At 38.4% G+C, this 13,589-nt stretch overlaps 1 protein-coding gene and 1 pseudogene across 1 annotated transcript; one reads left to right on the top strand and one right to left on the bottom strand.

Annotated features, from left to right (window-relative positions):
* Positions 1-1,720: 1,720 nt before the first annotated feature.
* On the bottom strand, positions 1,721-4,214 carry LOC125189531 (autophagy-related protein 11; the record flags this gene model as incomplete). Its single annotated transcript, XM_089059194.1, is given in 6 exon segments — positions 1,721-2,125; positions 2,127-2,346; positions 2,526-2,661; positions 2,664-2,767; positions 3,137-4,151; positions 4,154-4,214. Coding segments are annotated over 6 exon segments (1,941 nt in total), but the record flags the coding sequence as incomplete, so codon positions are not given.
* A 5,304-nt stretch (positions 4,215-9,518) lies between these two features.
* Positions 9,519-10,360, top strand: LOC148926628 (uncharacterized; annotated as a pseudogene).
* The last annotated feature ends 3,229 nt before the right edge of the window (positions 10,361-13,589 follow it).

Raw genomic sequence — 13,589 nt, 5'->3', positions numbered from 1 at the left:
TCCAATACTAGATTGAATGATGAGATTTTTGTTGCTGAAGAGTTTCACTGGGAAAATAGTCTTTTTTGGTGTGGTTGAATTTTGAGAGTATTCCTTTCTCTTAGCAATTGTTGGAGAAATCACAAATTGTTTTCTGGTGTTTCTGTTGGAATTCGGACAACAAGGTTTGGTGCAGGAGACGAGGTTGATATCTGTTATGAACATTTTTCTTATCTTAGATTTTGGTCTGAAAATTCTTATCTATTTTATGAGTGGTTGTTGTAGTTTCATTGCATTTGAGGTCAGCATTAATCCATTTTTCTTTTGGCTTTTGTAAGAATAATGGAGTAAATGCTAAATATGTAAATGTTGTTGCTTTTAAATCCATCTCCAACCATATATCTCACACAAAAAAAAGCAGTTTTACTTCGTCCATTTATACCAAATTCAAAACTTACATAATTTTTATTGTCTCACAAAATTTTTGCCGTAACACCATATTTCATGTTGTTCCCCCAAAAATGCTTTTGGATTTGAATTATGATTGGAGAAGTTTTACACCAAACTTATTTTTAATGTATAGTTGGAAATGGTCTAAGGAAGTGTATTGATACTCTTGATTAACTTGTCTCAAGATTGCTCAAAATTGAAAGATTTGATATCATCAATACTCCCTCGGTCTCATAGAAATAGACCATTTAGAGTTGATACGAGTTTTAATGTATAATTGGTAAAGTAAGAGAGAAGGAGAAAGTAGTTGGTGGGGCCAATAAATGATAAAATAAAAGAAAAGGAGAAAATGATTACCATAAATGGTATGAACTATTTCTACGGGAAGGACGAAAAAGGAAAGATGGTCTATTTCTATGGAACGGAGAGAGTATTAACTTTGTCATATGGAGAAGACCAACCCTCATAAGTAAAAGATTTTGTGACATTGTTCCACAATTTAGTACCCGAACTTTATCCGTTGAAGGTCCAGTGTGTTGGCCTTGTCAACAACAAGCTGAATCCATGGCTTTAACTACTGTAGTAAAGGAGAGTTTTTGGTTGAAAGCCAAAGGCCTATTTGGCTGTAATAACAACAATGCTTTATGTCTTGCCAAGAATTAGATATATCATGAAAGAAGCAAGCATTTTGACGTGAGATTGCCCTCCATAAGGGAGGAAATAGAGAAAAGAAAGGTGAAGGTGTTTAAGGTCCATACAACAGACAATCCAACTTATATACTGACCAAACTACCAAAAGAGAAGTTTTAAGTTATGCATGAAGTTGGTGAATTTGTTCAGAATGGAATTGGATATGTAGTGGTTGAACAATCAAGGTGGAGTATTGTTGTATGTGATATAGCTCAACTGATCCAATGCAGAATGTCTCAGGAGCCGTTGGATTCGTGGATTCGTTTAAATGTATCACAACCGTTTGATCAAAACTAGCCGTTACTTTGTTGAGGCTTAAATAGCTGTTTTGGTTTATTATTTAGAGTTAGTTTTTTTTCTACCTTTACATTCAGTTGTACTTCAAACTAGACAACTAAGAAATGTGTCATTCTAGCTGGAATGAGGGAGTATTAAATAGAATTAATGTTCAAAGAGATGGAACGAATAAAATTGTAACTATACAAGAGAAGATCAAAGTTAAATTGTAGAGAGTTAATCTTCAGCAGCATACCATAAATAAATATAGATATATTTACACTTGGTTTCTTCCATCACATCCATTTGCTAATTTGCAACAAGATCAGGAAGTAGGCAAATGAATTGTGGTATCAGGTAACATGGCTACAGTCACTATGAAGCATTCACGGTTAACATGGAGACCATAAGGGCTCAGCGTCGATACCAAAGTCAAGCCCTGGTTGCTACCAATATCCGGCATCAGCACATCCACTCGGTCTCTACCATGCTCCGCTCGTTCTGATGTCAGCGGTGCTGAATTTGCTGTTCTCCTTTCGATGTGATCAACCTGCGCTACAATATAGCTTGGACAGCTCGGGAGATGATCAGTGAACAAGGCTACAAACTCAGAAGATAGATAGTAGTAAGGGCAATTTCGGTTGATAGCCTCGTAGAAACCAGAAGATTTGAGGACGAATGCAGCTATCTCATTCACTTCTAACCTCCCTATCGTTCGCCTGCAACGAAATCATTTCCTCTCAGTCGCGGCTGTTTTTGAGTTGATGCTTCAAGTAAAGAATATTCACCAACTCTTTCTTCTCTTCTTGTTCATTAGTAAGTTTCTCACTTACAGCCTCAACTTTGGAGTGCCTGTCGAACGATTCAGCACGCTGTCTAGACAAAACGCCTACTTTTTCTGCTAGCACCCTTATGCGAGCAGTACCGTCACCATCATTTTCATTGGCAACGCTGCAAAATTAAAGCCATTTAACCAAACATCAGTTTTGCTTCGTTGCCAACACCGGAGATTTATAGTCAAAATCAATCAAACATCATCTTCTGTTAAAGAGAATGAATAATGTTAATGATAAGTTAATCATGCTATTCATCTAATAATGACAATGTTAGGAATGAGCAGAAGTACCTACCTGTTTAGAGAATGACATAAACTACATAAAGCATCAGCGAAAGTTGCCACTCCGGATGACAAAACACAGGCTTTCAGTCTTTCAAAAGGACTGCGTGTTTTGACGGCTGTGATACGCAATGCACTATACTCTGAAGCCTACGATCAGAAGCACATAGATAGGTTTGAGCTTCCTCTCTCGCCTTATGCAGACAGTTCTCTAAATGAGCGCAATTCATCTGCATCACAATAGGTAGATGAGTCCTAAGATATGTAGTAGCTATAAGAACAGAGATAAACACACAGATAAATAGCGCCATACTTGATATTCAAGAAAAGAGACAACAGAGCAACATTCCTCAAGGGATACTGAGGGATTAAAATTGTACATTTACAGTTCTCACATAGTTTCTTCCAGTTAAAAAGGAAGCAGGAGTATTGCATAACTTTTTTACTTCAGAAAGACATAAGAGTTGTGCTGACCACAAACTGAAGTCTCAATCTCTGATTTCAATATAATAAATATAAGTTTTCAAACCAAAACAAAACAAAACATATGGAAATTACACCTCCATCTGGTGCCAATATAGTGAAAACAGATCAAAAGTCAATTTTCCAGTCAGTAAGTAATACCTGAGATTCATCAAGCAGCTATGATCAGGAAGAACCCCCGATTCCAATGAGCTCGATGCGCAACAGACATCTTCCATAGCATGGGACATGAGAACTTCTCCAAGTCCTGATACTTGGAACTCGTTATCATTTGTCTTTGCTGCTGATTCCTCATCCACCAAAAGCTTACAGTTACAGCCTCTTAGATACCGATCAGACAATCTTTGTTCTCATTCCCGTATACAATTTTCATAAGATTCACACTGCATATGCTTCACCTTTAGCATTGATTGAAGGTGTTTCGCATACTCATCTTTCAGATGCAAAGCTTCAGATGTCTTCTCTGCAGCATTTCTCAACCTATTCTCTATGTTGTCTTCACTAAAACATAATATGGCAATTTTGGAAGCCAGTTCCGCTTTCAGCTTCGCATTCTCAACTTCCATCTTGCTAGTCCCCGCAATCTCCCGTTCCAGCCCCACAATAAATTCCTCAAAATCATACTTCTCTGGAAGGTCTACACCACATCCTTCAACTTCAGAAGACAGTCCTACCAGTGATTCAGGAGCGTAATGCTCTACATCTGAAAGATTTAGAGCAAGTAAATTAGTGTCAAAAGGGGAAATATTGACATTGCACGGGTTAGGGATGTCATACAACCCCATGGATGCTAAAATCTCTCGCGGAATAAAGGTACTATGGACTTTCAGAAATTCCTCTCATCGCCTAACTTCCTCGTCCCTTTCGCTAGCAAGTTTTTCAGCTAATTGTCCAGCCTTGCCCATATAGATTTTCATTGACTCTTTTCTTCTCATTACTTCAGCAAAGCATGCCCTATAAGTGGGACCAATCGCACGCACCACTTTTAGGAGCTCAAATTGATCCTTTTGACGCTTCAAGGCCTCTTCGAACACAGAGAACTTGTAGCACACATCTTTGATGCTAAATTGTATGTATGCAATGTTTTGCATGTAAGTGTGAACAAAATTATTCATCCCATTCTTTTTATCTCTGCAGAAATCAAGCAAATTCGAAGGTAGTTTTTTTCATGGCTATCATACATAGGTCCCAATGCAGTATAAAAGGTGTCGAACCCACAAGGAGGAGATTAGTTGCTAAAACTAGTAAACCCAACTAAAGAGCAATAAAATAGTTTAATTTTAGGTTTTTTATCAAGAGTTGAGTGAATGACGAAACGAGTAGGTAAAATACAAGGGAATCATGATAAAGAGGGAAGACTACTAGCTTATTTCGGGTTGCTTGTTCACATGAATCCTAAAGTCTAATTACTTTCCATTATTTATCGGGATCATGTTGATTTTACGCTTTCACGCAGCTGATCACTGATCGTAGAATTTTACATCTAGGATAAGCTGATCACGTCTCCTAAGCTCTACTCACCAACCCCTCACTCCTACAGTCGCATAGTAAGCTCGGGATTGGCTTCTACGAACGTTCAACAAACAAGATTCACCTCGGACTATCCCCTAATCAGTTTTAGCCTAATGTTTCTTATCTATGTTAGCTCCCTACTCCAAGTTAAAGAGACATTGAAGTTAAGACCATTACCGGATTAAGTTTGCTAGCAAAACCCAACACAAATTGAAGTAAACACATAGACAAGAACCAAAATACGGAAATCAATCAAAACACAATGATGGATCATATTTACAAGCTTCCCTAACTAACTAGCAATAATCCCTCAAATCTAATCACTCATAGTGGGCAACAATACAAGAAAACAAGTAAATGCTATCATATGGGCAAGATTATGGAAGAATTAGCCTTAGGCTTCTTCTTCTTCTTCTTCCTCTCAAAAAAGGGCTCCAAGCCTCTTTCTCTCTCTAAAAATCTCCTTCAGCCGCTAAAAGATGCTTTGGAATTCATGCCCTAGCTATTTAAATAGCCAGGGCTTAAAAAACAGGCCCAGTAATATTTGCCCAGTCGGGAGTTTTGTTTCTCAGAAAAAGCCCGATCAGGCCATTTTTCTGTATCGCGATATGCATGCGAATCACCCGGTCGGGCAATGTTCGCCCGACCCGCGCGTTTTGTCACTACAATGCGCAGTCTTCGTAAAACAACTGTGTCTTCTTCTACCGGACTCTGATTGAGGCGTGCAAGGTATCCATGCGAAGCTCTTTCGAAGGTGAATGCAATGGTGGCCTTGTAGAAGCATTTTAAATTAATGTTGAAGGGTTGATTACTGTTCAGATTTGGACCTTTTTTTCCTTTCTCCTCTCTCTCTTAGATCTTGGTCTTTTGTCCTACTCTTTCCGTCCCAAGGAAGATGACCCCTTCCTTGGGCGACAAATGATTTTATGCAACTTTAATTTATGTGTTAAGTGGAGAGAGTAAAGTAAGAGAGAGGGAATAAAGTAGAGATAATTGTGTTTCCATTTTAAGTAATGAGTTATCTTGGTTGAGACAAACTAAAAAGGAAAGTGAGTCATCTTTAATGTGACGGATGGAGTACTATATATCAAAATGAGTCTATTTTTCACCAAAAAGAGTGTGTTAAAATAATAAAATAAAGGACTACAATTTGATTCACATCACGTAGCGAGTCCAGTTTCGTGTCCAAGCACAACATCTGGTCATTGAAGGGTATTCCACAAACTGACTCGAGGAGCTTCTGCACAGCCTCAACGAGCGCATGTTCCTCACAATCAAGCTCATAAGAGTGGTCATTCTCAGCAATATGAATCACAAGTTTTCCCATTTGAACACCACCTTCCACTCCACATACAAAACCTCCAAGATAGCCCTAATCACTCCCAAATCACCATTGATTCAAATATATAGTAAAATCCTGATAAGGCTCGTTTCATGCATTGGTTCTGGGGAGAAATTCTTTATTTTTTTGGAGACTAACGTGTGATTTTGAGCTAGGTGTGTAGAAAATCTTCCGGACCAGAAAGTGCATAAAGTAACCAGGCGGACAAAGGATCAAGAAGAGAATGGAGCATTTTACAATACGTTGTGAGCTGATCAAGTTAAACAGAAGTTGAGGCAGCGAGAGCAACCAAAAGGAGATAGAGTATATTCCCAAAGATCCTCATGCGAAGTGCACAACCGACCTTTTGGACGGAAGATTTCCTTAGGATCAGAGCCTCAAGCCTCCCTTTAAATAGGGCAGGGAAGGAAGAATGAGGCAGCTCTTGAATTGTCAGCTCTCTCCTGGGGTTGAGTCTCGGGAGCTCACATACTCTCTATTTCTTTAGATTTCGTTCTACACACTTAGATGAGGGGTTACGATTCTGGTCGAGTGGTGGTATTATTTTCTGATCATCGTGTATGTGTCCTACCGTCCTACAAGGGCGAAGAAACAATCATTTAAATTCCTGTCTGATACAATTCTATTTTGAACCATTTGCTAGTTTTAGAACTATTTGAACCGTTAACTTGCACCTAATATCGAGAAGTATTTACTGTTTGGTTTCCTTGTTTTGCTACTGTTGTTTTGAGCTAAATCTGTTGGAAGTTGTTGGAGTGTGAGTCATGAATTTTTTTCGCTGAGTTGGTTGGATTTTGTTTCCGAAGAGTTTTGTTGGGATCTGATTAGATGCTTTTTGCAATTGGCAGTGTAGGAAGATGAATTTTGGGATTGTTGCGTCCCATTTCATAGATCTGTGTTTGATTGTGTTTAAATTTTGTGGGTCCATGCTAGGTTACGTAGATCTGAAGTCTTTTGTTTGAGTTTGCATGATTATGGTTTACTGCTGTTCGTGACTCGTTTGAGTTGATCAAGTAGGTTAGATCTGATAGCTATGGTGAGTTTACTCTTTACATCCAAATTCCAGTTCGTTCTTTTCTCAAGATGTTCGAGTTTCGTGTTATGTTCTGTTGTTAGCATATTCTATGATGAAATGAAGTAGTAGTTGTTCAGATTTAGATTTGCAGCTTTACACCAAGTTTTACCTTTCGTCAGCTTTTCTAAGTTTGTTAGTTAAGGGATCTGGTCCCCACTTTTACTTTTACCTTTTGTTTTAGCCTTTTCAGGAAAGTTTTAGTTTAAATCTCTCAATTCAAACCAGTTGATTTCTAAGTTGATCAGTCATGAGTTAGCATATGTATGTTTCGTCCTTAGCATAGTAGAGTTGAGTTGATCAGTTTGTTTAGTCTTTTGTCAGTCCAAGTAGTTTAGTCAAGTAGGAGAAAAACTTAACTCACTTTTAAAGCGTGGCAGCAGTCATCTTCCAAATGTCAACAACAAATGTGAAAACACTTCCTTCCAGTGGAACCCTTTACTAGTTAGTATTGTGGGTTAAGGTCTTGAAAGCAGCTCTCAGCTCTCGACAGCGAACCCAACGACAAGTAGATTGCCTAGGAGTTGTCTTTTATCAGTTAGACAACGTCTCTTGATCAATTTGCGTCTAACTGCTATTTAATTTTGCATGAATAGGTGAGACATAGCAACTTTCAAATCCATAATTTAATTTGTACTTATCATAAATCTAGAATAAATCTTAAGAAGATTAGGATAAACGTTATTATGATATTATATCTATGTTTTTTATTTTAATGGAAAAGATAAGTAATAGTTATATTATTTAATAATAGTAATTTGTATTTTTCGTGTTTCAGTTATATACTTCTTCCATACCATTTAAGATGACACGTTTCTTAATCAGCACAAAATTTTAGGAGTTGGTAAATGTGTTTAATTAAAGAAAAAAGTGATTATAAGTATTAAATGGAGAAAAGAAAACAATTGAGTAATTAATTTAATAGAGAAAAAGTGTTTGAGTGTATTAATTAAAGAGAGAAAGTTTCCAAAAATAGATTTATGTCATCTTATTTTGGACAAAAAAAGAAAAGTTTATCTTAGTTAGGACAGAAGGAGAATATTTCTTTTACTTTAATAAATACTCATTTCGTTTCAAGATAAACGAGTGATGAGTCTCGTTCTAGGCCTTGGTTACTTGTCAATATAACGTGCTTTATTGGATAATATCTGTAAAATAGTTGCTAAAGTGTGAAATCGAGTGAAAAAGTAATAAAAAGTGTGCAAACTGGTCAGTATGAACAGAAAAGGTGCAAACTGGTCAGTATGAGCAGAAAAGGTGCAAACTGGTCAGGGTGGATGCTACGGAACTGGACACGAGAAGGAAGGACTTGCTTGGAACAATCAACTACTAAAGAGGGGCAAAATTGTCATTTCACATGAAGAGTCAGCCTTAGAAATTAGGGCAAGACACCTTATAAATAGTAGCTAAACATAAGAGGACCTTATCATCACTTTGAAATCGCTTTTGAGAACACTTTTTGGGAGAATAGCTCCATTAGCTCTTTTCCACTCTCTAAATCCAGCAGCCTGCCTTGAAGATTCCAACCACCTACCGGCGAGGAGCATCATGCTTGATTCATTCCAGCCGCCGTAGTTCCAGAAATTCTTCCATTTCCAGTTTCCAAGGAGCCAAACAATCTTTTACTTACTTTATTTTTAAGATTTCTTAGCTACTTATTTTAGTTCTTAAATTTCAAAGCTTAGTTTGTAGTTTAATCTTGTTTTGTTTGAGTTTACATTTTGGATCTTGATTATCGTTTTATGCTATGGAGTTCTTGTTGGATTTATTTCGTGTTTCATTTGTCTTAGCTTATACCTTGTGTTATTCCTGCCTAGCTTAGTTAGATCTAGTCTTTCATTAAATGTTTACAAGTTTTAATATGGTTAAGTTTCTCGAAAATGCATGGAATTCGTTTCTGCTTGTTTCTGTCACCATGTCCTGTTGACCAGTATGCGTAAATCTCAGCTTTTTCCTGCTTTCGTTCTTGATTTCAAATTAAATATTGCATTTACGAATTTCTGAGCTTGAGCATTCATCAATGGAGTTTGTTAGATCTTGTTAGTTTAGCTTGGTGAAGAAGAAAATGTCACAATCAAAGAATGAGACCACTTGTTTTGCTTTTGTTGCTTTTAGCTTTTGTACTTGCACTTTTACAGCTTTTCTGCACACCCAGTAAGCAGTTTGCCAGCATGTCTGTTATTCCTTTTTGCTTTTGCCTATTTATTTAGGGTAAAGTTTCACTTTTCACATGCAAAACTAGGTGTCCAGCTTTCACATTCACGTACACATCTCGAATCATCCAGCATTTAGTTACTTACTGGTCAGTATATGTAGGATCTCATTTTAATTTTCCGCTTAGGTAGAACTCAACCCCAAAAGTGTGGTAGCTAACCAACCACTCCCAGAATGTCATCGCAAGCGTATCTCGCCTACATCCATATCTGTGGGATCGACCCATTACTCCACTATACTAGCTAGTAGAAGTGGGTTGAGGTATTTTTGTTGATAGGGAAGATAGACACAGACCCAACGACACAGCTAGATCTAGGTACCCTCCTGGCCAGTTGACACACGCACACAGAGTCATAGTCTTACATCTTCCGTGCTCCTATCAAATGGCGATGTTGCCGGGGATGGATGGCGTTTTCACATACATTTGTTGCATGACACTTTGGTGTACATGTTTTTCTTTTGTTTCTTAGTTTATGAGAATGAGTTTTGTTAAGAATTTTGGTGTAAATATTGTAAATAAACTTTTCTTTATTTTTTGTGTTCCGTAGTTAAAAGACACGAGTCCAACTGGCCAAAGGAAGAATGGGTAAATCCAGTTACCGCTCATTAAGAATTAACCATTGCCTTGCCCGTTGACTTGGATGCGAGCAGTGAGGAAGATTGCGGCACAACCATCAAGAGTGAACCGGATTCATTATCCACATCTGAAGAGGAGAAAGCCAACATGGCTGACGACCAGGAAGATGATCCTGAGATAGGCTCACTGTACGCCCACTTAATTGGCGAACCACTGCAAGCTATCGTCATGACCCTAGGACAAAAAGCAGTCTACGTGAAGCCCCACATTATAGACATCCTGCCTGTGTTCTTGGGGAGGAGTTGTGACAGCCCTTATGAGTTTTTACATGAATTTTGCAAGATCTGCAAGGCACAGAAGCGGCCAGCGGGATCAAGCGAGGATGACTATAGGCTGAAGGCCCTTCCCTTTGCTCTTAAAGGGGAGGCGAATACTTGGTTCATGAGGCTGCCACCAAATTCTATCAGAACCTGGTCTGACTTCAAGATGATGTTTTTGGATCAGTTCTTCCCAGCGGCCAAGACAAGGGCACTCAAGGAGGAAATCCGAGGAACTACACAAGGTTATGATGAGACCCTGAATCAGTATTGGTCAAGATACATGGGTCTGTTGAAGGCGCCTTCCCAAACCACCACATGTTGGAAGTAGAAATTTACTTGATTTTCTATGAGGGGATGAATAAGGAGAGAAAGGACTTAGTGAACTCATCGAGTGGAGGAAGTTTATCCAAACTACGAGTTAGTAAGGCCAAGAAAATTATGGAAAGACTTCTTGATAAGGCTAATTTCATGCATTGGTTATGGGGTAAAATTCTGTGATTTCATGGGTCTAACAAGGTTTTATAAGCCAGGTGTGTAGAGAAATCGCCAGCCCCAGGAAGAAGACAAAGATTGTCTGGATAGAGAAGCTGGCGGGGAAAACGAGCGAAAGAAGGAAGAGTTACTAGACTGAGGAGCATCAAATTGGAGGGCAAAATAGGGAACATAGGAATAGTCTAGAAGCTCTATCCACTATAAATAAGAGCATGCAATCAACATAAAGAATACGCTCCATCACTTTTCAGCTCTTAGCTTAGTTTTCCACTTCTCTACATACACTTTCACGGGGAATGGGTACCGGGGTTCACTTTTCAGTTTGATTATGGAGCAACACCGTCTCTACGGAGGTGAAGAAACAATTATCTTTTGTTTTCTTGTTTACTTTTCGTACTTTCCGAGTCCTCGCTGTTCGAGGCTCGGCTCTGTTTCGTTATTGTCGTTGAATACTTCGTATTTTGCAATGGATGTCATTATTTTTTGTTTCGTTTACCTTATCGTTGTGTTGTGGTTTTGATTTGCGGATTATTGTTGGTTGATTTGAGTTTGGAGTTGGATTGTGAAAAGGTTGTTGATCGGTTGAATCTGCGTAAACTTGTGAGGATCGAAGGTGGAAATGATGTTTGATTGTTGTGGATGGCTTGGATCCGGAGTGGATTAAGCGTCCCGTGGATGGATCTGCTTGTTTTCGCTTGATTTTGTTGTTTAAATTCTGCATTCTTGTTTGCCTCGTCTAGTAGTCGTAGATCCGCATTAGTTTTACCTGTTCTTCGTTTCTATCGGTTTAATTTCATTCACCTTGTTTCGATTTTCGCTTTGCTCTGTTTTCACTGGTAGTCTAATGATAAAAGTTGGAGAAGATGATGTCGATATTAGTTAGTCCTTAGGTTAGTTATTTTGCAGTTTTTCAGTCGTACTCTGCCATTTTGGGGAATGGTCCCCACGTCTAATTTTTCCCAAGTCTAGGTTAGTTTAGAAAGCTTTTTGCTCGGTCTAGCGATTGTCTTGCTTTATTCTGGTTTATGCATGCTTTAAAGATCCCATCTAGATCTAGCTGTTAGGATAAGTTCTTTAAATTCCTAAGTCTAGGAAGTAAGTCTCAACCCCAAAAAATTGCGTGGCAGCAGCCAAAAACAATTTCCAGGTCTATGAACATGTTTACTTACGCATTCATCTTTGTGGATTCGATCCATGCTTCCCTGTACTAATCTTTTAGCTAAAGCGGGTTGAGGGTTTTGAAGGGGAGATTAAGGTAGTGATTGTGTGCCCAACGACAGGTAGCTCAAGATTCTTTGAGTTCCTAGACCTAGTGTCTAGTGGATTTTCTGGATTAAAGGGTTTTAATTTTTGAACACTGTGTCGCTGACCATTAAACTCTCAGCTCTTCACTTCTCTACGCGAAAAGGGTCTATGACGATCCATGTGCTCTCCTGCCCAAGAGAGGTATGGCGAATGCTGCAGCAGTGTGAAATGATGATCAGTTGGAGAATTGGATTGACAAGCTCGAGAGGACACTTTTATCGGCAATTGAGAATAATAAACCGCAAGCTCCTCCAATCAAGGCCACCATAGTAACTGCCCAAGAGGATCACTATCCAAATATGACTGGGCTTTGGAATTCAAATAGGCACTGGAATCCTGGAAGGTAGGAGGACGCACCTTGGAGAGAACACCCGAACTTTAAATAGGAAGAGGGAAACTCTAACCAGCCTAACCCACCTCAGAATTCCTACGACGGACCCCCAACTCAAGATACACAACCGAACTGGTTAGGAAGAAACCAGCACCACCACCCCAACCAGTTCAGCCAGTGTCACACCCCAATCCTTATGACTTATTCACTTACTATAAATAAATTCAGAAATTTTAAATAAATAATCCACGCGCCAAGTACATATAATGCACATATTATATAATTTCAAAACCCAACACTTATCAATTGAATATATCAAACCATTCTAAACTGCAGTGGGACCCTCTCACCACTCTATGTACTATACATTTATCTACATGCAAAAATGATGAGGAAGAGAAGGTTGCCAAAACGCGTCAGCCGCCGACCCTTATAATAACTGTAACTCACATCAACCCACGATCAATGATATCTTATTCCTGAAAAATATTAGTGGTTTATATGAGCCACAACTCAGTGCATATAAACCTTACCTTTAATTTCACACACATATATCAAACTCATTCTTTCATCAAAATATATCACCGGAAGTAATAAATATCATAAACAATTTAACATTCATATGCATATGCCTCTCCATTCTTTTTATTATTCTGTGACACATCAAGCCTGGTATCTGCCCGGGATTTCCATTGTATACGACCCGTAGGTCCCTTTTCATTATTTGACCTTTCCACGAAGGCCCCTCTTTGCTTTTTGACCTTTCCACGAAGGCCCCTCTTTGCATATTGACCTTTCCACGAAGGCCCCTCTTTGATTTGACCTTTCCACGAAGGTCCCTCTTTGCATATATTCTTTGACCCGTTGGTCCATTATCATTGAATATGACCCGTAGGTCTTTTTCCATTATATATCGAATCCAGAGCAAGACTGTCACATATCCTCTTTAATCTCATGACTCGAATAATTCCAATACCATGCATAAATCATATCCATTGCACCAATTACATACCCATATATTCCATCAATTAACTCTAATATTATAGATAAACATATCTATTGCACAAATCACATATCCACATCACATTTCACCATCAATATCAAATAACACATAACCATTTAGTCTCATATCATATAATTCAAATATTCACTCCAATTTAACACATAGCAATTAATCATATAAAATATATAAAATTAAAAGTGTGATTTATATACACCTGATTATGATAGGTAAACTTATTGAGCTTCTGAATTCATCTCCTGATTTACCACCCTCGAGTGTTTATCCCATAAATCTACTCTTCTCTAATCATTTGTTTTCTGCTCTCACGTTCGTCTCTTTTTCTCTCTTTCTAATTTCCACCCCTTTTTTCTCTCACTACACTCGTATATGTGTATATATATTTTGAGCATACTAACGTCGGCTAAT

This window comes from Salvia hispanica, chromosome 5 (assembly GCF_029641045.1).
Source record: "Salvia hispanica isolate PSC_SH4W2 chromosome 5, Shi_PSC_v1, whole genome shotgun sequence".
NCBI classification, from domain to species: Eukaryota; Viridiplantae; Streptophyta; class Magnoliopsida; order Lamiales; family Lamiaceae; genus Salvia; species Salvia hispanica.
The sequence above is the reverse complement of the archived record's forward strand: the minus strand, read 5'-3'. Positions and strand labels throughout refer to the sequence as shown.